This window comes from Coturnix japonica, chromosome Z, assembly GCF_054131305.1.
Source record: "Coturnix japonica strain WE chromosome Z, WE-NBRP24, whole genome shotgun sequence".
Lineage (NCBI taxonomy): Eukaryota > Metazoa > Chordata > Aves > Galliformes > Phasianidae > Coturnix > Coturnix japonica.
The window spans coordinates 58,524,298-58,550,580 of NC_140702.1; the positions used below are offsets into that span (position 1 = coordinate 58,524,298).

General features: G+C 34.8%; 1 protein-coding gene across 12 annotated transcripts in view; it reads left to right on the forward strand.

Moving 5' to 3' along the window:
• Positions 1 to 26,283, forward strand: part of IPO11 (importin 11) — a 63,709-nt gene that overhangs the window by 10,694 nt on the left and 26,732 nt on the right. For 11 of the 12 annotated variants that reach the window (XR_014939291.1, XM_085528586.1, XM_085528588.1 and 8 more), the window contains 19 exons: positions 2,812 to 2,944; positions 3,840 to 3,898; positions 5,352 to 5,400; positions 5,670 to 5,740; positions 6,179 to 6,371; positions 7,848 to 8,000; positions 8,311 to 8,354; positions 9,238 to 9,328; positions 10,691 to 10,738; positions 11,209 to 11,314; positions 14,567 to 14,693; positions 15,811 to 15,844; positions 16,030 to 16,070; positions 16,751 to 16,867; positions 17,521 to 17,634; positions 21,112 to 21,227; positions 22,981 to 23,057; positions 25,424 to 25,503; positions 25,942 to 26,022. Coding sequence is in view for 10 of the 12 variants with exons in the window: in XM_085528586.1 (XP_085384712.1) it covers positions 2,812 to 2,944; positions 3,840 to 3,898; positions 5,352 to 5,400; positions 5,670 to 5,740; positions 6,179 to 6,371; positions 7,848 to 8,000; positions 8,311 to 8,354; positions 9,238 to 9,328; positions 10,691 to 10,738; positions 11,209 to 11,314; positions 14,567 to 14,693; positions 15,811 to 15,844; positions 16,030 to 16,070; positions 16,751 to 16,867; positions 17,521 to 17,634; positions 21,112 to 21,227; positions 22,981 to 23,057; positions 25,424 to 25,503; positions 25,942 to 26,022 (1,734 nt within the window). In the remaining 2 variants the exon portion in view is untranslated. Of the gene's footprint in view, positions 1 to 2,811; positions 2,945 to 3,839; positions 3,899 to 5,351; positions 5,401 to 5,669; positions 5,741 to 6,178; positions 6,372 to 7,847; positions 8,001 to 8,310; positions 8,355 to 9,237; positions 9,329 to 10,690; positions 10,786 to 11,208; positions 11,315 to 14,566; positions 14,694 to 15,810; positions 15,845 to 16,029; positions 16,071 to 16,750; positions 16,868 to 17,520; positions 17,635 to 21,111; positions 21,228 to 22,980; positions 23,058 to 25,423; positions 25,504 to 25,941; positions 26,023 to 26,283 lie in introns of all 12 variants that reach the window. The other variant, XR_014939292.1, reaches the window with a different exon arrangement.

The following is a 26,283-nucleotide window of genomic DNA, read 5'->3' on the forward strand; positions in this document are numbered from 1 at the left end:
CAACTTGTCTTACATGCTTTTCACTTCCCTCTGACGAGCTGAAAATGAAATAATGGCAGTTATGTGGACTTTTACATCTGCCCCTGAAGTGGAGACGTGCTTACTTTGGGTGAATGTACCATATGTAGTTCTTGAAAGTCAATTGCTATATGAAATAAACATATTTCAAACTTTTATTCATTTTTAATCTGATTTGAAGCAGCGTTTGAGGCATGGACTCAGATGTGAACGATCCAAATTGTTTATTACAAGTTCTCACATCCCTTATATACCTTCACAAGTTTTTGTTTGCTAACTTTCCCATCCGCCCTTAACAACTTTCCCAGCCACCTTTACATGTCAATGAAGCATTCTACAAATACTTTTCAACTGTCCATGCAGGCACATGTCCAATCAGAGCTGTGAGACCCTTCTTCTCCTTCCAGAGATGTCCGTGGTTCTCATGCTTGTTTATCTTGCTCCACAGCTGCTGCTCTGAACAGCTTTTCTTGTATTCCCACAATTTGAGTGGTTTTTTAATATTTTTATGAAGAAACAGAGTTTTATCTGCAGCACAATCTTTGTAAATCAAGGGTTGGTTAACATATCGCAAAACAGATCTTACAATATGTAAACTAGCACAGTTTTTGGAAGAGTGTTCTAGATCCATAATTCAGTGGTCTTTAAAAATGCTGGATTTTAGACTCTATTTTTTCCTTTATTGTCAATTGGAATGTGTTTGTGATGATTTTGCCTTCATGAGATCAACTTCTTTCTCCAGATTAATTGGAAAATAGGATTTGAATGAAAATGTCAAATCTTGTCTCAAGGAGTTTGCATTTTCTGTTTTAAGAGCCTGCTGTTTAGAATGCAGATTTGTCTTTAGCTGCATTTGCAGTCATATTTGGAGTTAGACAGTGATGTGACATGATTAACTGAATGTAGCAAATTAAACATCGGTTTAACTGTGTTGCGGAGAAAAAAAATAACAAAAAATCTGAACTGTATACATGCACAGCTTTTAGAACTTCAGGTGGAAAAAGAAAGATTTTAAAGCATGTGATACTGTGCTTCATATTTAAGTTTTTTTTTATTTTTTTTTAATCTCTTCTAGAAGCAGCAAACTTTTGAGGTAAAGGGAATTCACATCTCTTATGTGACATTTGACTCCTCTTGGAACTTGTCTCATAACAAATAATGGAGCCTAAGCATTTTTCCAATTTTTTAGTAACTGCACGTCAGAATATGTGTAGTAGAAAGAGAACATCATTTTTCATCCTAACTCTCTGTCTTACTTTTGAATGTTCATAACCTTGGAGGGGCATTCTACCTTTCTAATATTTCTGTGAACTTTTAAAGAAAAATAACAAAATTGTTGTGTTTAGCTCATTGTTTTGCTATGGTGGGTTTTTGTCTATTTTTTTTGTCCTAAGAGAGGAAGAGACTTTCAAAGACTGTCTTACTTCTAGTACTGCTAGTTTGGGTATTTTTGACAGTTTTTCATTCATATTTTATTTTCTGTTTTGTATTTCTTGAACTCCTTGAACTACAGAAGCAAAGGAGGAATAAAAATGATGTTGATAGACTTCTTGTATTTGTGATCATGTGTTCTTTGACAGTATCAGCTCTTGAACAAACTCATATGATCATTTTCTGCTATGCAGCAATTTTTTTTTTTTTGTTTAATTTCTGAAAAGCAATCGTCAGTGGACCTCTCTTGTAGTGTTTGCCACATCTGGTCTTTTGTTGTTAAAGAACAGTATGGAACAGTAGTACATAATGAGCTGAAGTAGTAGAAGCTGCAGTATTATTTCCATAAAGACACATTAGCAATATCCTTCCTTACAATTTATTTTTTTGCCAACTCTTTGAGATACGGTCCAGAATAGGACACTTCAGTATAAATCCTTATGGTCATTGGCAGCCTACAAGATCTAACAGTGAACAGGTCTTCCATCTTTGATTTTTACCATTACTTTTCATCTTGAGCAGTTTTCATGTATGATAACCCTTTATGTTTGTTCTTCTTTCATTACTACCACCATCAATCTTCACATATTTCATTGACTAAATTTAAGGCAGTCTAAGTCTGTGAATAGGTTTTCTTAATTTGTGTTACTGCAGTACTTGATTGATATTTAAACGACATCAAATGTGAAAATATGTGATGGATTCTCCTATTGGGTAGTGTGTGTATTTGTGATTCTCTTCCACCACTTATTAATAAAGTAGTTAGTTTTAAATTCTGTCAGCTGTGCTATATTTTAAATTGTGTGAGTTGAAGTCGGAGTTTGTGGTTATCATAAAAATTAGCTTGTGTAGACACTGTTCAATACTATTTGATTAGATGTATACATGCAACTCCTACCTGTATTCCCAGAGTAAGTTGAGTCAGATGTTAGCTATGCTGTGAGACAAATTGCTTAAATCTTGTGAGACAGGAGGCAATCAGGAGAGCTTTGAGCTTTTTGAAGCTTATTCTATAGCTAGAATTGATGAAAATCAAATAAGAAAGGAGGCAACTTTAGGTTGCCTCTAAAGTTTGCCGAGACTACAACGTCTGTAGTTGCCTGGGCCCTGGTAGAATCCATCATAACATATTTGAGATAAGACAAGAAGTTTTTTCCAAACAAGAAACAAGATGTTTGGAAAACATCTTTAATCTAGTATGACTCAGTACAACAAAGGAATGAGTGTAACACTGTTGTCCATATTATCCAAGAAGGTAGAGTGAATAATTTAAGCCTAAACTGGCTGTTAAACTGTACAAATTTATCATAGGTGGCAGATCCAGGAAATTAAGTACATTGTTGATTTTTTTTTCTTTCTCAGCTCGCATCTGGTATTTATAGCTTTGCATGTTCCTTGTGGAATCATCATACAGATACGTTCCTACAACAGGCTTGCACTGGGAATGAAGCTGCTGCCTCAAATTCATTAGAAAGAACTTTGTTGTCATTGAAAGGTAATAATACCAAATAATATTAAATATGTTATTGTTCTCTTCGTATCAAATGATCAAGCCTTCTCTGGTAAACAGTCTTAGTGATACATAACAGATCCATGCCTATTGAGTAAATAGACATGCCTATAGCAGGGCAGAATGAGGTGGTGCTTTGGAAGAGGAAGAAATACCTTTGTTCCTCTGTATGCACTGTTCTGATATGCTTGTGGAAGTCAAAGTTTAGGAGGTGAGAAAGTGGGGGAAGTGACAAGATGCCATTTTGTGCGTGTTTGCATCTGTCTGTCTTATTTTAAGCACTTAACTGAGGAAACTGATTGATAAGTTTATGTTAAGTTCATCTTAGGATCAGTGAAGAGGTATAGCCATATCAGTCAGTTTAAATTTTTAGATCAGTTTAGACTGATGCTCAAGAACTTATCAGCGAAACTAATGTGTATTTGTGCTACATTTTCTTGCACTGAGGAATTATTTGTGTGCATACCTGTGATATGGTTGATAGCAGTTTTTAGACATTTCAGAGGTTGTGGCATAGGGTGGATTTGGGTTTCTGGCAGTAAAAAGCCTGAGAAAATTAATAAGGTGATGTATGGGCCATATCTGACTTGTTCCTTTTATAAAACCAGCTCCTTAATGGGTGAATATGTAAAACTTTTGTAGAACTCTTCTTGATGATTCAGTATTTTTGTGTTTTCGTAACTAGTTTTCACTTAATATATTGAATTTTAAAATAATTCAATGAGATTATCATCATGTTATGTGTAGTAGGACCATCTGAAAGCCCAAAATTAATGTTTTATTTGGAGAACTGGAAGAAGTGCAAAGCAACTAGTCATGTTCTGAACTATCTTGGAACAAGGGCTGAGAAATATCTGCTCAGTAATTTCTTTTTTCCTAGTTCTTCGTAAACTAACAGTCCATGGATTTGTAGAACCTCATCGAAATGTAGAGGTGATGGTAAGTAACTTTCATCTGTTCCTATGCTTACATTAGAAATCTTCTTTTATTGTTTCAGCTTTAAGCAGGCCTGTGTAACCTTTTGGCTGCCTGGGCTATGCTGAGCAAACAGAAATTGTCTTGGGGTGCATAACACAAGGTTTGATCTGAAAGTAATGCCTCCTATTTATTTCCTTGCAAACTACAACAGATAGAGCACAGTAACACTACTGTTAGAGCAAAATCTCAGCTGTAAAACATTAATTTTCAATCTAGTCACCTCCATCAGCTATGCATTGTTGCTAGTGATGAAGGAGAGCCTACATGGTGTGCTTGTAATAGTCTGCACCAGTGAAAGTGACCTGCTGTTGCTGCTGCTGAAATGTACCACCCAACACCTCAGTGTGCTCACATCAACTGTATAGTCTCAATTGATGTTCAGCAAGCACCAGCGAATGTCAGTCAGTGCCATTTTTTCCTCATTGAGGAATTTAGAGGCACATCTTTGCTTCATACGTACTTGTGCCATTTGGTCAGACTGCCTCTCTGCTGCCAACTGTCTTATGGCTTCATAATAATGGAATATTGACAGGGAGATTAACCCTAATCACACCACCAGCATCCACCTCTGATATCCTGGGCCAATATAACAAAATAGCAGGCATTACTTTTGGAGCAGCCATCATAAACTTATGCTGTGAATCATATATATAAGTAACAGAACTTACCTTAATTTTTAATACTTCTTTATTGAAACAAAAAATGCACAACAAAAGCCCAGAACCAGTGGGATACGTGGTCTTTTTTTGTGTGTGAAATTAATGCATCAATCCCTGTTTTGATGGCAGTGGCTGCAATTGTTAGTGAGCTCTCGAGGTCAGAGATTTTTGGTTATATGTTACTCCTGTACTTAAACTTTGAGAACAGTTGTTCACAAGGGAATATGCTGCTAAGAAGTGACGGTGTGAATGAGGCTGACTCTGAAGTGAGGCTGGGCTGTGGTGGCCATGGGGTTGGGCATGTCTGGTTTAAAGAATGTTCTCGGTTAATGATCAATGTAATGTCATATTTGTCCATGACTGAAAAAAAAGCCAAAAAAACAACAAAAAAAGAAGAAACCCAAACTTTTCCCTTCTCCATAAACTCACACTCAGAAGTTGAGAGCAGTTGTATGCATCCAATTAGATGCTGCGTTCAAGAGGAAATATTGTAAAACATATATCTGTATTTTTGCATACGCATTTTTGCTGCTTGTGTGGAACAAGGTCAGTTCAGATGCAGTTTGATAGCTACCTTATTATGGGTTTCATGGGAAAATTGTATGTCCACTGTAATTAATTACTGAATTAAAAGTGATCAGGACAACAAGTTGTCTGAGCTGGTAACATGTCTGAACTGACTTCAGTTTAACTGTCTACTCATGCTGTACTACAAATAGGTTTAATCTTTAATCATATCCTTTTATATTTTTCAGGGTTTTCTACATGCGCTGTTTGAACGGCTAAAACAGTTTCTGGAGTGCAGTAAGTACCTTAATGTTTGTGCCTCTGTTAGTTAAATACTGGATTTTGTATAAAGAGTAATGCAGTTATATCAAAATGATATTTTTTCATACTCACGACTTTCAGTTTATAACTTTGAGCTTATTCTGCTATAGACTGTTCTCTGGCTTCTATAATCCCTGAACTACAAATAATACAAGTTATTCTCCAGTATTAATATCTTGAAATATAGTTACCCAGAAATAAATGAGTCTGAAAAAATGATTGTTGTTGAATATCTGATTTATCAGGTAGAAATATACGGACGGGAAATGTTTGCAGAGATCGTCTAGAAAAGACTATAATTCTGTTCACTAAAGTGGTAAGTCAATTCTGTGGTTGCTGAATGGTTTTCAGTAGTGAGTCCCTATTCAATTATGTCTGTTTATTAAAGGCTGTAGGTCTCAGATCTCTTAAAGAAAGGGAGGGTACTGCAAATTCTTTGTTATAAAGTACCCTTTCCTTTATTTTTTTCAGAAATGCTTTTGCCAGAATTGAATTTGTTGTATTTAATGGACGGGTTTAAAATGTGTCAGATATGTTTTATAAACTGCATTGTTCCCAGGCTGGTCTAGTTTAAAACAAGTATTGTTTCTTAAACAAAATTATCATCTTGAATATGAACCAAGAATTTCATGGAGAAATTAACTGTTCATTAAGCACAAATACCGATCTGTATGTAATTTAGATTTTCTGTGATTTCATAAATATAAGTGAGATTTGATTTATCTTTCTGCTTCTCTACTTGCTTAATTTTTAGCTTTTGGACTTTCTGGATCAACATCCTTTTTCATTTACACCGTTAATTCAGAGATCATTGGAGTTTGCTGTGAGCTACGTTTTCACAGAGGCTGGTGAAGGAGTTGTATTTGAGCGCTTTATTGTACAGTGCATGAATCTCATCAAGATGATTGTAAAAAACTATGCTTACAAGCCATCCAAATATATTGAAGGTACTACTGCTATTTGCTAAAACAACTTTTTATCTTGAATATTTTGCTGGTAGTTGCCAGCAGTTAAGTTCCCTGAAGGCATTCCTTTATAGGACTTGATGCTTCAATACTTAGCAATTAGTGCTTCTGTCTCTCTATTGATAATTCTTATTTTGATAGTTAAAGTACATGGACATTGACTTGCAGAGGTCATTTCAAATTATGAGGAATGCTAATATCTTTCCTTTAATTGTCTTAGTTTTTGCAGAAGTCATTTTAAAAAGTATGAAGGTATGGAATTTGGCAATTTTTATCAAATAGCTTAATAATTTAATATTAAGCTATTAAATATAATATTAAATTATTGGGTGTTGTAATTATCTAATACTGGAACTCTGAAATACAGAAACACTTTGAATTTATGGGATGCAGTGAAAAGCAAAAGTTTATGTTCTGTTTCTGTAGGACTGTTGCATACATACCTCTGTAAACGCATAATGAAAAGTAGTTCTCTTTAGCTCTTTATGATATTCTATTTTTTTAAAAATTCCATAGTAGTTTGGCATTTGCCCAAAATGAAAAAGCATTTAGCATTCTCTTTCACGTTTTAGAAGGTTTCATGAGCACTGTGTTGTCAGGACTATGCAAGCCAAACATCTAAAGTCCTTCAAAATGTTGGTGTATTTTACTACCTATGAACTTCAGTACTATTCCATGATTCACAGAAGTGTTCTAAAATCCAATTTTTGCAAGTAGAAATTGCTATTAATAATCAAAGTTTCATTTGAATTTTTGAAATAGAAGCGTAGTTACTTGAGGCATGAAGAACATAGTATATTCTAATAAAAGCTATAGCATTTGACATTTTGAGAACTGTGATTCAAAAAGAATTGTAATACAGAAAAATCATTTTTCTTCAGTTCTGACTGACATGTAGTGTATATGTTGGTTGTATAGTTTGCAGTATATTTATTGCTGCTTTCAGTAACTGTGTTGGCTGTACAGCGTGCAGTATTTGTATTTATTGCTACTTGCTATAAGTAGAGTTAACTCCTTACCAAAAAATGCACACTAAAAAAACAAAACTATCACCATCAAAGAAACCACCTGAGTTGTTTTTAAGATTATATTTGGATATGCTTTCTAAATAGCAATAAATGAAACTATTTGAAGTCTGTTTGCCATAATTGATTAGTAATGCTATATGTAAAAGAATAACACTAAAGCAACAGTGAAACTGTTTATCACCTTCGTAGTAGCCGAAAAGTGTTGTAGCACTATTCAGTCTGATAGTTCTGCTTGAGAACTCTTAAATGAATGTAGGAGTTTAACTTGCTGTAAAAGAAAACAGCACCAAAAACCTGAATGAAAATCTGCCATGAAAACAGCCCTTTTTTTTTTTCCTGAGGATGAGGATTTCTAAATTGTAACTTTCTAGTGCTGTTTGATCAGTAAGGTGTTTAATTATAACCTGGAATTTTTTGCATTTCATTTCAGATAGCAGCCCTGAAACTCTTGAAGCACATAAGATAAAGACAGCCTTTTTCACATATCCAACACTAATGGAGATATGTAGGAGATTAGTCACTCACTATTTTCTACTGACAGAGGAAGAATTGACAATGTGGGAAGAAGACCCAGAAGGCTTCAGTAAGAAATATGTTGTTTAGTTGGCTGTAGTTTATTTGGATACTAATGGATATTAATGGATATTAAGAGTTTCATATGCACATAACCTCTAGAAATAAATTACCTCCTATAATATTAGCTGGTTTGGGTTTGTTTTTTTTTTTTTTTGTTTTTTTTTTTAATGTCTTCGTACATAGGCAAATCCTTCATCCATAATGTTTCTATAATATGAGATTTCTCAGTCATCTGGTTTTTTTGCGTATCTAAATACTAAATTTTAATTGAACCACAGTTGAAATAATGCTTCCTTCTTTTCTTTGTGAAATAACAGCTGTAGAGGAGACAGGAGGAGATTCTTGGAAGTACAGTCTCAGAGTGAGTGTTTCAATTTGAAATAAAACATTTGACGCCTATGAATGCACTTTTACCTAGGAAAGATGATACTTGGTGGACAGATAAGCTCATACTTAATAATCATAATAATAAATTAAAATGTCAAATGAATTAGTATAAGTTAACTTAATGCGTTTCCCAGTATTGAAACATTTTAGAATGTACTGGAAACTATGCACTTTTTTCCCCATGTTAGAACATGGAATTTGAATATTTGCATTGTGTATTATGTGATTAAGTCCATATTTATTAAGTTATGGTTATTAAATTAAGGTCCAGTTGAAGTTGTCTCTTCTTTAAACTGGTAACTGATGTTGCCGTTAATGACTTTGTCAGATGTAATGAATGAAGAATGTTTTAGATACATCTGCACCTTTTAGTTCAGATCCAGGTGTGCTTTTGGAGTGAATCTCTCTGTTATCTGTGCTATGCTTTGCTATGCAAGGAGAACTCAAAGCTTATTTGCTGGGTTACTTTCAGATTAGAACTAGAAAAAGCAACCCTGCACATGTCTTCCGAAAAATGTGCAATCATATCAATTGAATGAACTAGAATTAATTAAATAACCCCAAAAGTAATGGAAAAGAAAGCTGAAATATCTACAGTTGCTGGCTTCTCAGTTCTTACTGTTTTATTCCACCAATCCACTCTTGTACCACAGAGCTTGCTAACATAGACACTTTCATCAAAATCATATATACTGTATAATGCCAAATGCTTTTTCATATAAAACTGTTTTTCGTAAAGTATATTACGTTTTAAATTATCACTTTGGTGTAAGATATTTGGCACTCAAGAAATTTAGCCTAAAATACATTTTAGTTGCCTTTATTTAATTCTTAAACATATTCTTTCAATTTTTCAGCCATGCACGGAAGTTCTTTTTATTGATATTTTCCATGAATATAATCAGACGCTTACTCCTGTACTTTTAGAAATGGTTCACAGTCTGCAAGGTAAGTTGTTTAAAACATAAAGGAACAAAAAATGTAGCATTCTTTGCCTTTTATGAACAGTTTCTCAGCTTCAGTGAAATGTGACACAATTTTGCCTTCTGTTTTCTGATGTTACAGAGTGCATTCATGTGGTGTTTTTGAAAGCATGTTAATATTCTAAGATTGCTAAACTTAGTGTGAGGAAAATGCAGTGTGTGTATAGGTAGAGGTGATTCTAGGTGGCTAAACCATTTCTATGCCTGTGAGCTTTCACGCTTTCTTGAGAATGATTGATCAAGTTTAATGAAGTCTTTAAGTTGGTTTTAACAGGGAGCTTCCTTTTCAGTCTTGCAGGGCTGTTTATGTTAGTTCTACCATGTTTATGCAGAAGTCAGGAAAAAGACCTTTTAAAAGGAAAACTAGAATTATTCTCTTTGGAGACTCAAGAGTACTTTCCATTTCTGATGAATTTATTCTAAAACCTTAGCCATTTTTGTACAAAATCTGAAGTGTTTGTATGCTGAGAAATTATTAAAGTTTTCTTTTTATAGTGGCTGTGGAAGTTAAGAAATCATAGCTGTCACTTTTTCTCCAGTCATTTTGGGTTAGATTTTGTAAGGTTGCATCATACTTTATTTACTATATTGTTTTGCATTTACAGAGTGGATAAGTGCCTACTATTAAATAGAAAATACAGTCAGAAAATGAGTATTTCTGATTTCACATCCAGCATCTTTTCTTATGTATTTGGTGTCTGTAATTTTCTGGATGATTTGCTATGCTGGAAATGGCATAAGGCTCATTACAAAAGGTTTGGCAGTTAATTTGTTTTCCAAGAATTAAAGATACTGCTTTTACACTAAGAGACGTGCTCAAGCATGCGTTTCTTGCTCCCATTGCCCCTAGTTGCATTTCCCAGATATTTTTTATTTGAGAATTAAAGTACTAGATGATATTTAGAAATTATTCATTCTCAAGACACTGGAAAATGTTTACTTACACATTCTAAGCAGAAGTCCTCACTTGTATGTAGTATGTGGAAGTTAGGTCTAGGTAGTGACAGCTGGCAATAGTACCACATGGTAGACAGAGGCTTTTGTTGTTTGTGGATTTTGAGTCTGCTCATTAAAATACAACCTTCTGGCTTTTTGTTGCTATTAAAGTTTGTCAGCTCTGAAATAATGAGTTAAAAGTACGGTATGAAAACAGATCTTATTTCAAGTACATTCACTGAAAAAAAATGTCAGAACTGAAATGCTGAATTGTAATTAAAAATAATGAAGCTGTCTTAATTTACAGCGTGTTTAGTTCAATTATAAACTCTTAAAGAGTTTGCTGGCATTGTTTTAGTTACACCTTTTTCTTCAACTGTTTGTCTTGTAGGAACCACCAACTTGGAAGATACCAGTGCTATACTGATTAAAGATGCTGGTAAATTAAATTTTGCTTTACCTTTGAAGGAACAGAGCTGCTGTTGTGTATGTGCTTGACTTAAGGATTATATGAAGATCTATTCATATAATAGAAGTAATTATATGAGTTATATGAACTGCAACATCCATGAAGATATTCTAACCATTTTTTAAATGGAGGTATTTTATGTCGTAAGAATTGTCTGAGAGCTGTAACAGAACCATTCTTAAGAGAATGAATTCTTCATTGTGTGTCGAGCTTTTGACTGCTTTCAGCAGTCTATGAGTTTTCTTCTGTCATACCTTTTGTTAAAGTATCCATGTTCTTGATAGTGCTCTTGGGAGTATATTTCTTGGTTTTGTTTTCATTCTTTTAGTCAGTTTATAACTTTTTTTTTTTTTTTTTTTAAATTAAATTAGCCTGATTATAAATAAATGAAAAATGAAACATTTAAGCAAAGAATAAGCATAACTGTTGTTTTTCTTCAGTGTATAATGCAGTTGGACTGGCTGCCTATGAACTATTTGATAGTGTGGATTTCGATCAGTGGTTTAAAAATCAACTCCTAGCAGAACTTCAGGTTTCTCATAACAGGTAAATATTTTGGACTGTTACATATTCCTCATATAAGCATGAATTCTTAATACAAATTGGAAAGATACAGTGTCTCATTATTGTAGGCCTGAAAAATGATCAGTATTGAAACACATCTGTTAAATGAACAGAGTGTGAAATATGAATAGGTAAACAGCCACTGATGTGGTTATGAAGCTTGTCTTTTTTAATAATATTTAAGGTGTTATCAGGTCCACTTTCCATATTCTATAAAGATATTATATGTTTTCCTCTTTCAGCTGTTTAACTTGATTAAGCTTTCACAGAAAAATCGTATTTGCTTGTTTTAAAGGTACTTAGTTAGGCCCTCTGAGTTCCCATAGCCTTTTAAGCAGCCAGGTCTCATTGAAGTCTGTGAAAGTGATTTCTGTGAATATCTTAGCTAAGGTAGTAATTTGTTCTTTTGTTGCACTCCATTCTCTTCAAGCATAATCCATCTGTAGCACTCTGGTTCATTCTGCCAGAAATAAAGTAGGGAAGTGAGAGCAAATTTGAGTTGTGTTAGACAACTGTGAATAATTGAAGCTGACTCTATGTAAAGTGTTTTATAGAGCCTGTCTACTAGTGGCTTTGTTTCCTGCCAAATTCCTGTTCAACTGGATCATCTTCTTATAAGTACCTCTTTTCATTAGTATCTGTCTTATGATATTGTGAAAGATTACTTTTGGCATCTCAGAGCAGAGATAGACTCTGTCTGTCTCAACAACTGTATAGAAGAACAGTATTCTTCCCTGTACCTCGAGCTGTCACTCTTCAGTCTGGTAGGACAGCAAATGCTATTACATATGGTCTTATCAGGTGGGTTCCAAATCACCCTTTGACTCTGATTTATTAGGTTTCATTTTTCTCATTAAAGTCATTGAAAGTGACCCTAATGTCCTTTGAAAACCTTTGCTATTTTTCTTCTGTGTTTGAAAATTCAGATAACTGTTAAGTCTGGTAAAATGAATTATTGAACTAATTTATATGCTAATGCCTATAGGAGGTACAATAAATTTTAAGTCATTTTCTGCAAGCAGTGAGAATTACTAGTTGGCTTTTTTTATTTGTAAATGGCAGTTTTAAGCATATTCTTTGCAAACACAGTTGAATTTCATGTGCAGTGGAAGATGCTGCTAAACTCAAGAAAATTAAAATAGTTGCCATTACAATACACTTTTTTTTTTTTTTAATTACTTACTTTTGGCTGTATAAACTTGATTTAGAGTTGTAGAATTACCACAGTTGTTTACTTGGTGTCTCCTAATGTTTTCCCTTTTTTTTTGCTCATTAGTCTTGCTGACTTTAATAAAACATGTTTGCAGCTTCATTCTGCTGCCCACTGGTGGTCAAGCACTATAGTGCTTTGGCTAAATGTCAGGAGAACAGGGGAAAATTAAGATACTGTACATATGCTTAATCCTTTGCTGCTGTGCTCTAACAGCACTCATCTCTGAATAAAGCTGCCAATTGTATTTGTAGCTTATGCTGGCTTTGGCATATTTATGGCATCTATCCGTATACCCCAGCATAAGTGAAAACTGGCAGAAATCCTCAGTGGCTGATTTAGTTATATTTAGAGTAGGAACATACTGTCTGGGTGGGATCTGTGACAGCTCAAGATGAAATACCTGTGGGGACGAGAGCTTAAAGTAGAGGTGAGTCTATAACTTTGAAGCCTTGCTTGAACTCCTTCTACTGCCATCATACCTGGAGACAACCAAGGTAGTTCTTACCTTGGGGTTGTGTGGCTGCTGCTGAGTGCATGGTGAGAGCAGCACAGCTAAGGCCTGAGCAACACATGGCAGCGTGTGCAGTGCAGAAACTTTTTGAAGCCCAGGGACGGTAGGTTTAGGTGAGATATAAGGAAAAATTCTTTAATGGTGAGGCACTGGAACAGGTTGCCCAGTGATGTGGTTGATGCCCCATTCCTGGAGACTTTCAAGGTGAAACTGGATCAGGCCATGGGCAACCTGATCTAACTGTGATTTACCTGATGGTTTCAGCAGAGTTGGACTAGATGGCCTTCAGAGATCCCTTCCAACTCTAAGGATTTTATGATTCTAAGATTCTAATGTAATGAAAGGGGGCCATGTTAGAAGCGCTGTTTTAATGGCACCTTCAGGAAAAGATGTGCAGTTCAGATATAGGAGATCAGTGGGTATGATCTACCCTTCCACAGACTGTCATATTGTACACAAGCATGATAATCACCAGTTAGGTTAAATTTGTGGATGAAAACCTGGGGGCTGCTGGCAGTGACCAGAGAATTTGCTGCAATTTGTTTTCTGTGAATATCTTCAGCTGTTGTGAGAGTGATAGTGAGACTGTCTACCACGACCATAGCACTCAGTAATTAACTAAATCTTTTCCAGTCTGAATTATTCTATGATTCTGTAAGGAGTGGGTGATAAAGAATGCAGATTAGAAGTATGGATTGTATTACAAGTACCACCAGAACTGAGAACATTTGCTGTTGGGAGACAGCCATGTACTCCTGTCAAATGTCATCTAAAGCTTATCTTTAAATAATAGTGGTTTGAAAACTATTCAAGACTGTTTTCCAGAGGAAAAAAAATAAAATACTTTTTTCAATGATCTGAATTTGATGAGGTTGCATATCAGGCATGAGTATTCCAAGAATGGAGAAAGTTGTTTTGTCACAGGTGCTTAAATAAATAGTAGGACAGGACAGGTGTCAGTGAGGCGGTCTCTTGTGAAAGACATGCTACAGCAGCATTTGGTAAGAAATTATTCCTGCTTCACTGTCACTCAGTAAATCTAAAGCAAGAGTAGAATGTTTTTCCTCATTAGCTTTGTGTTCCAGTCTGATGAAATGCTGCACATATGCTACTTTGACAACGCCATACTCTCTGAAGGTGTGCTTTGTCAATTGTCTTATGGTTATGGGAATTTTTAATAAACTAGATTTATTCACTGTAAAGAAACTTCAGTAAGTTGTTTAAATTGATGTCTTCGTGACTTATGAAGTGAGAATTAAATAAAATGAAAAATATATTAATGATGCAAAATAGATTGTTACTTGAAAACCTTTGGTAGGATTTGTCTTGCCAAACTCTTTATGTCTGCAAGTTAAATACTGGTCTTAAAAAAAAACAACAAGCAAATGTTCTAATAATTATCCTGGGAAAATTGTTTCTTATCAGATTTCTTTTTTCAGCAAATTATTTTAGTACAGCAAGTGAGAGTTAATGAGTACCTTTTTTTTTTTGTTTCTCCTTCTACTTTGAGATATAAACCAATACGTCGACGGGTAATTTGGCTGATTGGACAGTGGATTTCAGTCAAATTCAAATCAGACTTGAGGCCTTTGTTGTATGAGGCAATTCGTAACTTGCTTCAAGACCAAGACTTAGTGGTGAGTGTAAATAAGTGATGTTTTCTGCTAGATCTTTTATTTAAACACTGGTGATACATAAATTCCATGCTTTCTGTAAAGGTTGTTGAGAACTCTGTAATGCTGCCTTTCAAAGTCTATTACGTTTTATAGAAAATAGTATGTTGGGAAGTTCTGGGGGTGCCCACTTCTGGATTTTCATGATCAATCATGAAACCAAATATCATGATGCTTGCCAGGTGATAATTGTGGGCGAATGACTGTCAGAAGCAAATCTGTGTTTTTGTTGTTGTTTTTCTTTTTAAACAGAGGTGTGAAGTGTCTTGTTAGAGCTCATTTATTAACTTGCAGATACTTTGTGTAGATAAAACAGTTTTTCTGTGATACAGTCAGTGTAGAAATACAGTATTTTTAAAGCATCGACATAGCTGTTCTTTGCTGGCCAAATAACATAAACAGCATTGATTGAATAAAACTCTGGAGTTTCAAGCAGCGATTTCCATTTACCGTCATGTAAAGTTAAGCTGAGAATCTGCATTCCTATTTCTTTGTTTTAAACAGAGCTAACGTTTACCCAGCAAAGAAGACCAAAAATCCCATGAAAACAATCAAAAGTGAAAAATCTGGCTAGCTTGTTCTTTAATTATTACTAGTTGGCAATCCAACAGTTCTCTGATGCCATACAGCTTCAGCAGAGCAGCAAGGATATCTTTGTCAAGTATGTGACTTGAAAGCAAGAGCTTTCCAAGCATCCACCAAGAAAGGAATTGCCACTTGTTGAATTTATTTATTTATTTACTTTTCAAGTGACAGCAAGATGTGATAATTCCAATTAAACGTCCACATTATACGAGTTTTTGTCATGGGCTAGGTATTTTGTTTAACATTTTCTTGACCTCTGTGATTTTGCTTGAGCACTTTATCCAGGTAGTATCTCTGGGCACTGCAAAATAAACTGTAGAGCATCCTAAAACAAAATCAAAGAAACGTGTCAGAGTAAACTAAACAAATCTTTTTACAGGATTATAGAAGAAGCACAACAGTTGAATTATCAAAACAACAGTTTTTCAGATACTGTGCTGAGAAGCAGAAAGCTTAATGGGCACAAGGATGATGCATCTTGACTTTTGTCTTTCAGGTCCGTATTGAGACAGCTACAACACTGAAGTTAAATATCCTTTAATTAAAAAAGATGCTGGCTAGATGTTAACAGAGAAATTCATATTTGCTGGGAAAAAAAAAAAAGTAGCTTTAAACTTACTGCCATTTTTTCTTTGTTATTGTTGCGTGAAATGCTTGCTTATTGGAGTCTTCCATCTATGTATAATGTGTATTACTTTCCTTAATGGCTGTTTACCCGTAGATGACTTTGAATTCAGAACTGACCAGTTCCTACCGGTAAGGTCATTTATATGTATGTAATCTCATGAGCTGATACATTTACAAATGAAAAACAATGTAATTTCCCATTTTGTTTGTGTGTGTGTGTGCATTTACTTATAGTTTGCATAAGGCAAAACACATAAAGATTCATACTGCTGCTTGTAATGTTTTTAATGCACAGTATTCAATCAGACAATTCTAATCTTCTCTGTTGTGTGATGATTAGAATTTCCTATTGTCACATTTATATAAACATGTATGTGCATGTATGTATATGTGTGTATATATATGTGTGTGTGTATGTATGCATATAAAGTGTATATATATCCCCAAACTGGATGACCACACCTTTGCTCTGATTGGAACAGTGTGTTCCTTCTGTAGAGATGTTCTTCAGCCTCATAGAATTTTATTTATGAAGTTGTGGTTATACTTATTGAAACATGAAAATTATGTATGTTCACAGTGATTACATATTTGAACTGTTAAATAACAGAGTATCTGATTTCTCTATCTGGTTTATGCTGTGAATATTAATTGTGCATTTTTTGAAAAAGCAACATTTTGCACACCTTATAATTGTCTTTTTGAGGTCATAAATGTCTTAGTATTGTTAGCACACTGATATACTACCAATTCATATTGGCAGCTGCATTTTTGATTATCTAATGCTTTATTATTTCTTTTTCTTACAGTATTTGGAATCCATGTTTACGCTGCTCTTTCAGCTTCTTCAGGATGTAACAGAATGTGACACGAAAATGCATGTCCTTCATGTTCTGTCCTGTGTGAATGAAAGAGTCAATGTACAGGTATTTTTTCCCAGACTTCAAACAGCATTAGCTTTGGACTGACACCACAGAGAACTTTAAAAATATTTTTCAGCTTGTACAAAATTAGTAGAAAAATATCCTGGTTACTAGGCTGGTTTTAGTTATGGTAGATGCCTGCAGTATTTGCTTAGTCATCTTATGATTTTTAGTTCTTTATCCTTTGTCTAATATTGATTTATTTTTTTTCCCCATTAGTAATCTTTTGAAAACATTTATATGTTGGCTCACCTTTTGGAGTACAGAATAAATTCTACTGCTTACTGTAATGTAGTTCTTGCAGTTTTGAAGAAGTTGCTGTTTTCTATTCCAGTTGTCAAGTCTTATGTCTGATCTATAATTTTACTGAGTTTCATCAGTTTTAACTTATTGTTTCCTATTTTCTGCATAAACATTATTATCATCATTAGTTTGCTATAGACTGGGTGCTGAATTTAAACCACCATGCAGTCAGAAAGCAGCTCAATTGCAAAGTAAAGAATGCAGTGTTTTAGAAAGAGGAAAGAGAAGTAAATTCAAGCAATTGTATTTTTAACTATGACAAAAGTAGCGTTTACATATCAGAAACAACACTGGGGATAAATTAATGACCTTGTTTCACACATTAAGAAACATGTTTATGTATTGAATTTCAGATACGGCCGTATGTAGGATGTTTGGTTCAGTATTTACCTCTTCTTTGGAAACAGAGTGAGGAGCACAATATGTTACGGTGTGCTATTCTAACTACCTTAATCCATCTTGTTCAGGTAAGATGTCAAAATTTTCTAACATTTTCTTCAGTATTCCTGAAGGAGACTTACCTATGGTTTGTGTATATCATGTTTTTTTAACATATGTATTTATATGATAAATATGTAATGTTCAGATATACTGTGGTTTTAAAGACTATTGCTAAATGCTGTTCATTCTTAAAATAAAAACATGAGACTGTGATAATGGAGGTAATAATGGCTGATGTTAAGCATTCAATGTTAAGCATTCAATTTTGCTTCTTGAGGCTTGCTTAGGAAATGTACTTCTGTAATCAAATTTTCATGTGTTCTGGAGGACTGACATTTTGATTTTGTAATCTTAGAACTGAGCCTCTCTTATTGTCCATCAAGCATCTAGTTCTGTCTTCATTTTTTTTAGGTGTTAGAAGTGTCAGTCTCCTCTTAAACAGAGTGTATGACTCAGGCTTGATTCTGCAGTGGAGGTGCATCTCTTTTTCCCATTGTATTCCATTCAGCTTTTGGGGGTTCAGCATTCCTTTTTGGTTTCATACTTTAAAAAAACTGCAGGAAATAAGCAGTTTCTAAATCACAGGTCAACATACAGGTCACCATAATAAGCTATAGTGTGGCTTTTTAAAATTTGGGTTTTAATTCAACTTACCATCAAATGTTTGTTTAAATTCTGAGATTTTGTCCTAATGTTTTTATGAGTTGACTTTGGCATTAACTAATTATGGGTCAGCTTCTGTGTTTAGCATTCTGACCCATCTTTGTTTTTACTATTGACTTTTTACTGTGCAACCTCCATATGCTTTTTTTTTTTTTAATGTAGCATGTGGGAAAAAATACCTCATCTCTTCATAAATATCCCAGCTTTTATGTTCTCCTCTGCTTTGTGCTTGTGTTATATGGAGCAGAGATAATAGCAGCTTTGAACCTACTTTGTTACATAATAGATTTGTATTACGTACAATTGTATGTCTGTTTCAGACTTTTTTTCCTTCTTTTGAGAATTCATCCCAAGCTTCATTTTTGAGCATACTTGGCTATCTCCTCTTTTTTTCAGTATGTTATAAAATGGAATAGTCAGAGCTATCAAAATGTCTTTCAGCAGGGACTACTATCGCCTTGCCTTTGTTAGCAAGTACATCTAGGTGCAGTAATAATAAAGTAATAATGCTGGGAAGAGAAGTGAATATAGTGATTCTCAGACCATAATTTTTCTCCCACAGATTTTTGATTATCTCTTTTCGAGAAAGTTGTATTAAACCTTCTATTGCCAGAATATGTTGTTACTGTATAAAAACATTGAATTTCACAGAATCATAGAATGACTTGGGTCAGAAGCGATCTCAAGAATCATCAAGTTCCAGCACCCCCAGCTGCCCCAAGCAGTTGCTAACTGCTAGTTCAAGTACTAGACCAGGTTGTCCAGGATGTCTTTCATCGTGGCCTTGAACACCTGCAGTGATGGGACATCCACCAGCTCCTGGGCAACAAGTTCCAGCACCTCAACACAGAGTAGTTTTACCTATGGTTGTTTATAGTTGCCCATACACCTGCTTTTCAAGACCCAGGGTAGTGTTTCAGGTGGTGGTGTGGGGCATGAGATATTTTTCCAGTCATCTGATGGTTGCTCTCACCACTATAAGCACCTTTATGACCTTTGCCATTGTGATTTTGATGTAATCTACCTGCCAGGCATCCCTGTATTTGTATTTTAGTCATCCTCCTCCAAACCAAAAAGGTCTTATCTGCTTGGCTTGTCTAAATACAGTATGTTTCACATTCACAGATGGTCTGCAATAGCATGGTCAAGTAAATTCCTTGATCCCAAGGCCATCTATTCATCGCATCTTTTCCTCTATGGCATGAAGCACCATGGGCTCACTGATTTAGAAATAATTCAACCTTATGTTGCCAGTCCAAGTATACCTGAGCATATTCAATTTTAGCAGCCTAATCCATCTTCTTGTTCTGATGTTTTTCAGTGACATGACTCTTCTACTTTTCTAAATGCTAGTTGTCAGAACTATAAGTAATCTAATTCCTCCACAGACTTGCTTTAGGTACAGACACCAATAATTTTGAAGGCTTATGAAAGTTACTATTTGCTTTATCTACAGATAGTATTTAAATAAATGAAATGAATTTCTAATCTGTGAATAAAAAGATACAGGTTATTAGTAAATAATCCTTAAATTTGAAATAAGTAGAAATATCTATCCTTTTGTCAATAAAAATATGGGTAAAATGTAGTAGGTTAATTAAAAGAATTACAGAATAAAACAATATGTGGCTATGTTGTCTACAGAATCCGTACTAGTAAGAGCTTCCTTAATATGCCATCCTACCTTCTCCACTCTGTACCGTATTGCAAAAAAGATGTAGTAGAAGTAGCAAAGACTGAAAAGGGGTTGTAGAATGTAGACCAGTATCAATACAGGAAGATGCAGAATGTGTAGATAGTGTTTAACATGGGGAAGTGTTTGAGTGGATATTAGTAGTAGTCTTTGAAAACAATAAATAGCAAGGTATTATGTATTACCAATAAAGGGAAAAAAATATCGTTCTCTTAAAAGCCAAGGTAGTTCAAACAAAGTATTTCTGAGTTACGTAACTTGTGAAACTTTTTGGTACTGGCCTATAAGGAGGCCAATAGTGATTGAACATATTTATGGAAGATTCTTTTACTTCACTGTTGTCTTTTTTTCTAAAGATGGAAGTATTTTGAAACAATAGCAATAGCAATAAATTATTCTACAAAAGTCTTGACTGAAAAGCAATAGTTCACAAATATCTGAAAAAACTATTAGTAATTGCACAAAAGTAGCATTCTGATACTTTTTTTTTTTTTTTTACTGGCTCAGTTTTCCTAAGTAGCAATACTACAAGACTGGTTGTTTCCAGTTTAAGAACTCAAACCTTCATAAAATGAGTTGTAGTTTATGAGTGGTTACCTTGAACTCCCAACAGCCCCCCGAAAAACCATCCAAACAAAAAACAACAATAAAAACAAACAGAAACACTTTATAAATCTGTGCATCTTTGTTTGGTAATAAGAACAAATATAAATCCTCCTCCACATTCTGAAAAAATATATGAAAAGTTTTAAACTGTGCCTAGGCCCAAGGATAAATTTCTTTCTTGATTTTTAATGTAATTTAGGCATTTTCTCATTTGCTGTTTATGTGAGCTGTGGGAAAGAGTACGACCAGAGAATCTTATTTAGGGGAGGGTTTTGTTTAGAACTTTTTTCTTGCAGACTGTTGGTAAGCTGCTTGTTCTCAGAAACAAAACAACAAATGAAGAAACTAAAGACATGTTGATAGAAAGGTCAAACATTTTCATGTATGAAATTAAATTCAGGGTCTGAGTTCTAAAATGGATGTTTACACATATGAATAGAACAGTATCACAGATCTTTTTTTCTGTTCTCAAAATGCTTAACTTAAGGTTTTTGAAGCATTTAACCTTAAACAAAAAAAAAAATGTTGTTTACTTTTGCAGGGCCTGGGAGCAGATAGCAAAAACCTCTATCCTTTTCTGCTTCCGATTATTCAGCTAAGTACAGATGTTTCCCAGCCTCCGCATGTCTATCTTCTGGAAGATGGACTGGAGTTGTGGTAAGAATATTCTTTTCCTAATTCTCAGCTTTTTTCTTTTTTTTTTTTTTTTTTTTTTTTTTTAAATATATCCCCAGAAGAAAAGAAGGAATGTAACTCTTAATACAGTTAAAACTTTTGTGTATGTTCTGGATAACTTAGCTCAACACCATGTTGTGTCATATGTTTTCTCAGAAGAACTGAGGTTAAGAAGTCAGTAAAAATTAACATGATTAAATCCAAATAGTTCAGTAGGAGATCCATTTTCATATAGTTCATAGCAAGCTATGGTTTTATATTGATAATGAACAGGAAGATAAAGCTGACACTCCAGGGTGCTTACTAAACTAACAATTTGACATGCTTGACTTGAGCACAGTAACCCACTGATTGTCAGAACTAGTTGATGGAAGGGATACTGGAGTTAAGTATCATGAATAAAATGCAGAAGCTACTTTTACTGGTCTCCTGCTCTTTGGTGGCTGAAGATAAAAGATGGTCCTACAATCTGCCATAGGGCTAATTGCTGATGTTTCTGATGCAGCTGACCTTCTGAAGGGAAGAAACTGTTTTCTAGACCAAATTCAGCAAAATATAATTTTCCAGTCAAGTAAGAATATATTGAGTTTGCCTTGAAGTAACAAGAGATTCCTGAGATCTGAATTGTAGATAAATATTTGTAGTTCCAGTGCCTAACCCCTAGAAGATCTCTTTTATGTATGACAAAACTAAGGTTTTATAACACTGTTGGTGAGAGGGAAACAACTTTGAAGTGCATTATGTCCACAGTATTTAAGACAAGGTTTAAGATACCAGGTCAGGACTTCCATATTACTAATGCTGATCTTGAGATGATTATTCCAGTGCCTATACTGGAGATTGTATACATGATATTTTAAGATGTTCCAAAGGAGGCATGTCCAACCTGTGGCCAACACATGGCCCTGGACAGGTATTAATTAGCCCAGTTTCCTATTGCTGCATAATCATAGAAACTCCCTACCAAACAGCCTGGACCTTGACAGGCACCCGTCATTTAGCAACAACCAAAACATCAGTCCATGTTCTAGAGCATCAGAGTGATCTGGATGGAGCTGGCAGATGTAGGTGGGACTCTGACTGCTTCTTAAAAGGAGACCAGCTAAGATATTTATGTAACGTAAGCCAGTTTGGGTGGGGCCCTAGGTAACCTGGTCTACTATTAAATGTGGAGGTTAGCAGCCCTGCCTGTGGTGGGGGGGTTGGAGTTTCGTGATCCCTGAGGTCCCTTCCAACCCAGGCCATTCTGTGATTCTGTGGTAGAATGCTTTATATATACAATAATCCCACACCTAGGCTCTGAACACAAACTAGAATACATTGCTGTGGTGTTAAGCATGAATTTCGTACATACTTACCCTTCTCAAATGTGAGGAATTTTAAATTGATATATTGACCATATAGTTGTCATTTTATGGTGATCAATGCATTATTTTAGACCTAAAAAGTGTGTGGGAAAAAATTAAAGACTTGAACTATTTGCGACCACAGCTGTTCCTTGGAAGTGTGTAGCACTGCATGTGTTGTCCTTACAATAGCAAAACATGTCAGAACAGTGTTCCCGCTCTTGGCAAGAGCCAAGCCTCTACCAGCACACAGGCTGTAAAGAACTGATATGCTTCAAGCAATTGCTACACATTATTTGTGGTTCCTAGAAGGTACGATTCTTCACATCTGTCAAAGCAATTGATTAATGCTTTTCATAAGTTTTATGAAGTATTTCATTTATTCTTAGGTTAGTGACATTGGAGAATAGCCCATGTCTTACACCTGAGCTGCTGAGAATATTTCAGAACATGTCAGCCCTTCTTGGTGAGTTTTCCACTAATAAAATTTCTGAGGTGTTTTTTTTCCCTGCCATCAGGAGTGTTCATGTGTTAAATAATGCCACTGTGGCTGCAAGACCTGAGGAATCAGCAAAATTTTAACTATTCAGAAAGGTAGAATAAGGTTTGTGTTTGTCTTTTGTATCTTCTTTAGTATTTTTATGTACTTGCTGGAGTTGTGGGTTCTTTTGTTTTTAAATAGCTTGAAGCTTCTTTCTACCAAAGAGATAAATTTTATTTTGTTATTTCTGAGGTTTTTAAAGAATCACTACAAATTTTAACACAAAATTTGCTGAGTTTACTGACGTTGATTAATGGAGTATTTTGCCTGCTCTGCTTAAAAACACAAAGAGCATCCTGTCCAGCAAATGTTTTGATTTCCATGGGCCAAAACAGTGCATGCGTTGGCTGGAAAACAGAAGGCATTCTGGTACATACTGACCTGCACTTCTCTTTTGTTTACATTAGGGGAATCTGGCTCAACTACTTCCACATAAAGTATAAATATGACAACATGGCATTGAGGTGATACTTTTGTAAAACTTTTTAGTTATAAAAGCTATGGTATTTCTAGTATCCCTCATACAGATCCTTTTTGAAAATGTCTTGCTCACTGATGATTCTGCAAGTTAGTTATAGAACTAATACTGAGCAGTTATCTAGTAGTTTCTGCACTACACAAGTAGCTGAAACTCAGAGCATTTAAGAAAAATCTCTCCATCCCATCCTTCCCACCACAGTGATGTAACTGTTAAAACAAGGTAGTTTAGTTGGGAAGGTTTGCTTTCTTTTCCAGAGATATCTGAAAGAGCTTTTCACTTTCAGTTGAGAGCATAACTAAGTGCAGGTGGGATCTCATGACAGCAGAGTATACGAGGACTAATAAAAGTACTACTAATGCTGATATACTGGAATCTTTTGATGAAGATGTTGGATCGCTTTTATTTATAACTTCATCTCTCTTCAAGTCAGGATATTTAAATATTCAAAACAAGTGATAACAAGGCATAACCTTGTGGTTGTGACAAGGAGGAGTTGGTTGTGACGAGGAGTGGCTTGGCCTCTTCTCCCAGGCAACAAACAGAACCTGAGGAAATGGCCACAAGTTGTATCAGATAAGGTTTAGACTGGACATAAGATGGAACTTTTTCTCTCAGAGAGTGGTCAGGCACTGGAATGGCTGACCAGGGAGGTGGTGGAGTTGCCATCCCTGGCAGTGTTCAAGAGGCATCTGGATAAGGAACTAGGAGATATGGTTTAGTGGTTTTCTGAAGGTATGGTAAAGGGAGCACAGTTGGACAAGATGATCTTGTAGGTCCTTTCCAACCTTGTGATTCTATTACTCTATAACCTATGCAAATGCTGAACTATTAAAATAGTTATGCATTTAGAGTTCTTGCATATCAGATAACTGAAGTCTGTCTTTTTTTCCTTCTGATTATAATTAACTGTTGAAACTCCCTAGAACTTTTCCAGTGTTACAGTGGAAAACCAACTGTAGTTTCTGTCATAGAGTATTTTCTCTGGAAGTTTTTCTATTATATACATCAGTAGGCGCAAGCCATGGTTTTGTGTAGTCTGCATGCATTTAAGGTGTGAAACAGACATCAGGTCTTAGCCAGTTGCTGGTGCTTGTTTAATCTGATAAAGAATTCTGACAAAAACTTATATAAAAATCTTTTCCTGTTTTCCCTGACTTAAAAAAAATAAAATAAAATATTATTTTTAACCAGAATAATAATTAAAGATTGCAGAACAAGACTGCTTAATTCACTAAGAAAAGTCTCTCAGACTGTTTCTAAATGAAGGTAGCAAGCTCTTGAAAGTGTTCTGGTGTTCTGTTTTGTTCTCAAACAGTGAAGGTTGTTGTCTGTCAGCACTAGCATCAAACTAACCGTGAAAGTTTGAAACTTTAGTTTTGCTATGAATTGTGTTTTTGTTCTGGAGTGATTTTTTTCTTTTTTTTTAGCAGTTTCAGATGAGGCCTGAGGATGTCTGTTTTGTCCTCTCTCTCTTAAAAACTATGGCTGTATACCATCTCTTAAATCTATGTGCTTTCCTTACTGAAGTACCCAAGATACGGCCTAATGCCTAGTGTATTTTAGTCTAAAAGCTCAATGCCATTTGATTTGGTATCAGGGTGAGAAGGTCAGGCCTGAAATCAGTACTTCATTCATTCTACTCAGCATTTACTCACTCAGATTTATTGATGCAGAGGAGAGATGATTTTTCAATATGTGCAGATCTCTTGAGTTCTAAATGTTTTTAGGAATTAACTATTTTAGTGATATTTCAGTTTTGAATACAAGTTCCTAAATTGTACTTTATTTTATTCTTTTTTTAATTTTCCAGAACTGAGTTCAGAAAACCTCAAAAATTGCTTTAAGATCATCAATGCCTATGTTTTCTTATCATCAACAGAGTTTTTACAGGTATGTTGCCGTATTATAAATGTCACTCTAGTCTTACTGTCAAATGACTGGTTTTTCCTTTTTTTTTGTTTTTAAACTTGTGTTGAGAAGCACTGGACATATACCAAAATTTATTCACTTGTTCGTTTATGTATTTATGAGCATGCCATTTGGATTCATCTTTATCGCACACGGTGAACACCCAATAAAATCAGATTTCAGAAAGAATAGAATTACTGCCACTAATTAAGTAGTTTCCTGCCTGAAAAGGTCATTTGCAGAGTAGTAATTGTGTTGAGTTTAACAGGTTAAGGTTATGATCATAAATTCTGTCAAGAAATGAACAAGATGCATTATGCCATGTTTTCAATTCTTGTCCATAAGAAAATTCATTGAGATTGTTTTGAAATGTATACATAAAGAGCTGTTATATGTTTTATATCTGTCTTTTAATTTCAGACATATGCTGTTGACTTGTGTCGATCATTTTGTGAACTCTTAAAGGACGTAACTACTGAAGGTCAAGTTCAAGCTTTGAAGGTAGAGTACAGAGAAAATGTTAAATTCTGCAGCTCTCATCATCTGTATATGTATATTTTAAAATATGATTTAAATATAGAGAATGTCAAAGAAAACAGTTTGTTTAACATTTTGTTAACGATTAGTGTTATACTGGAGTTTTTTAAAGTCTGTGTAAAGTGTGTATATTGGGAGCCAAGTACACATATATTTAAAAAAAAAAAACAAAAAAAAACCCTTACATTCATTATTTTTACCCAGAGAAGGATAGTGTGATCCCAA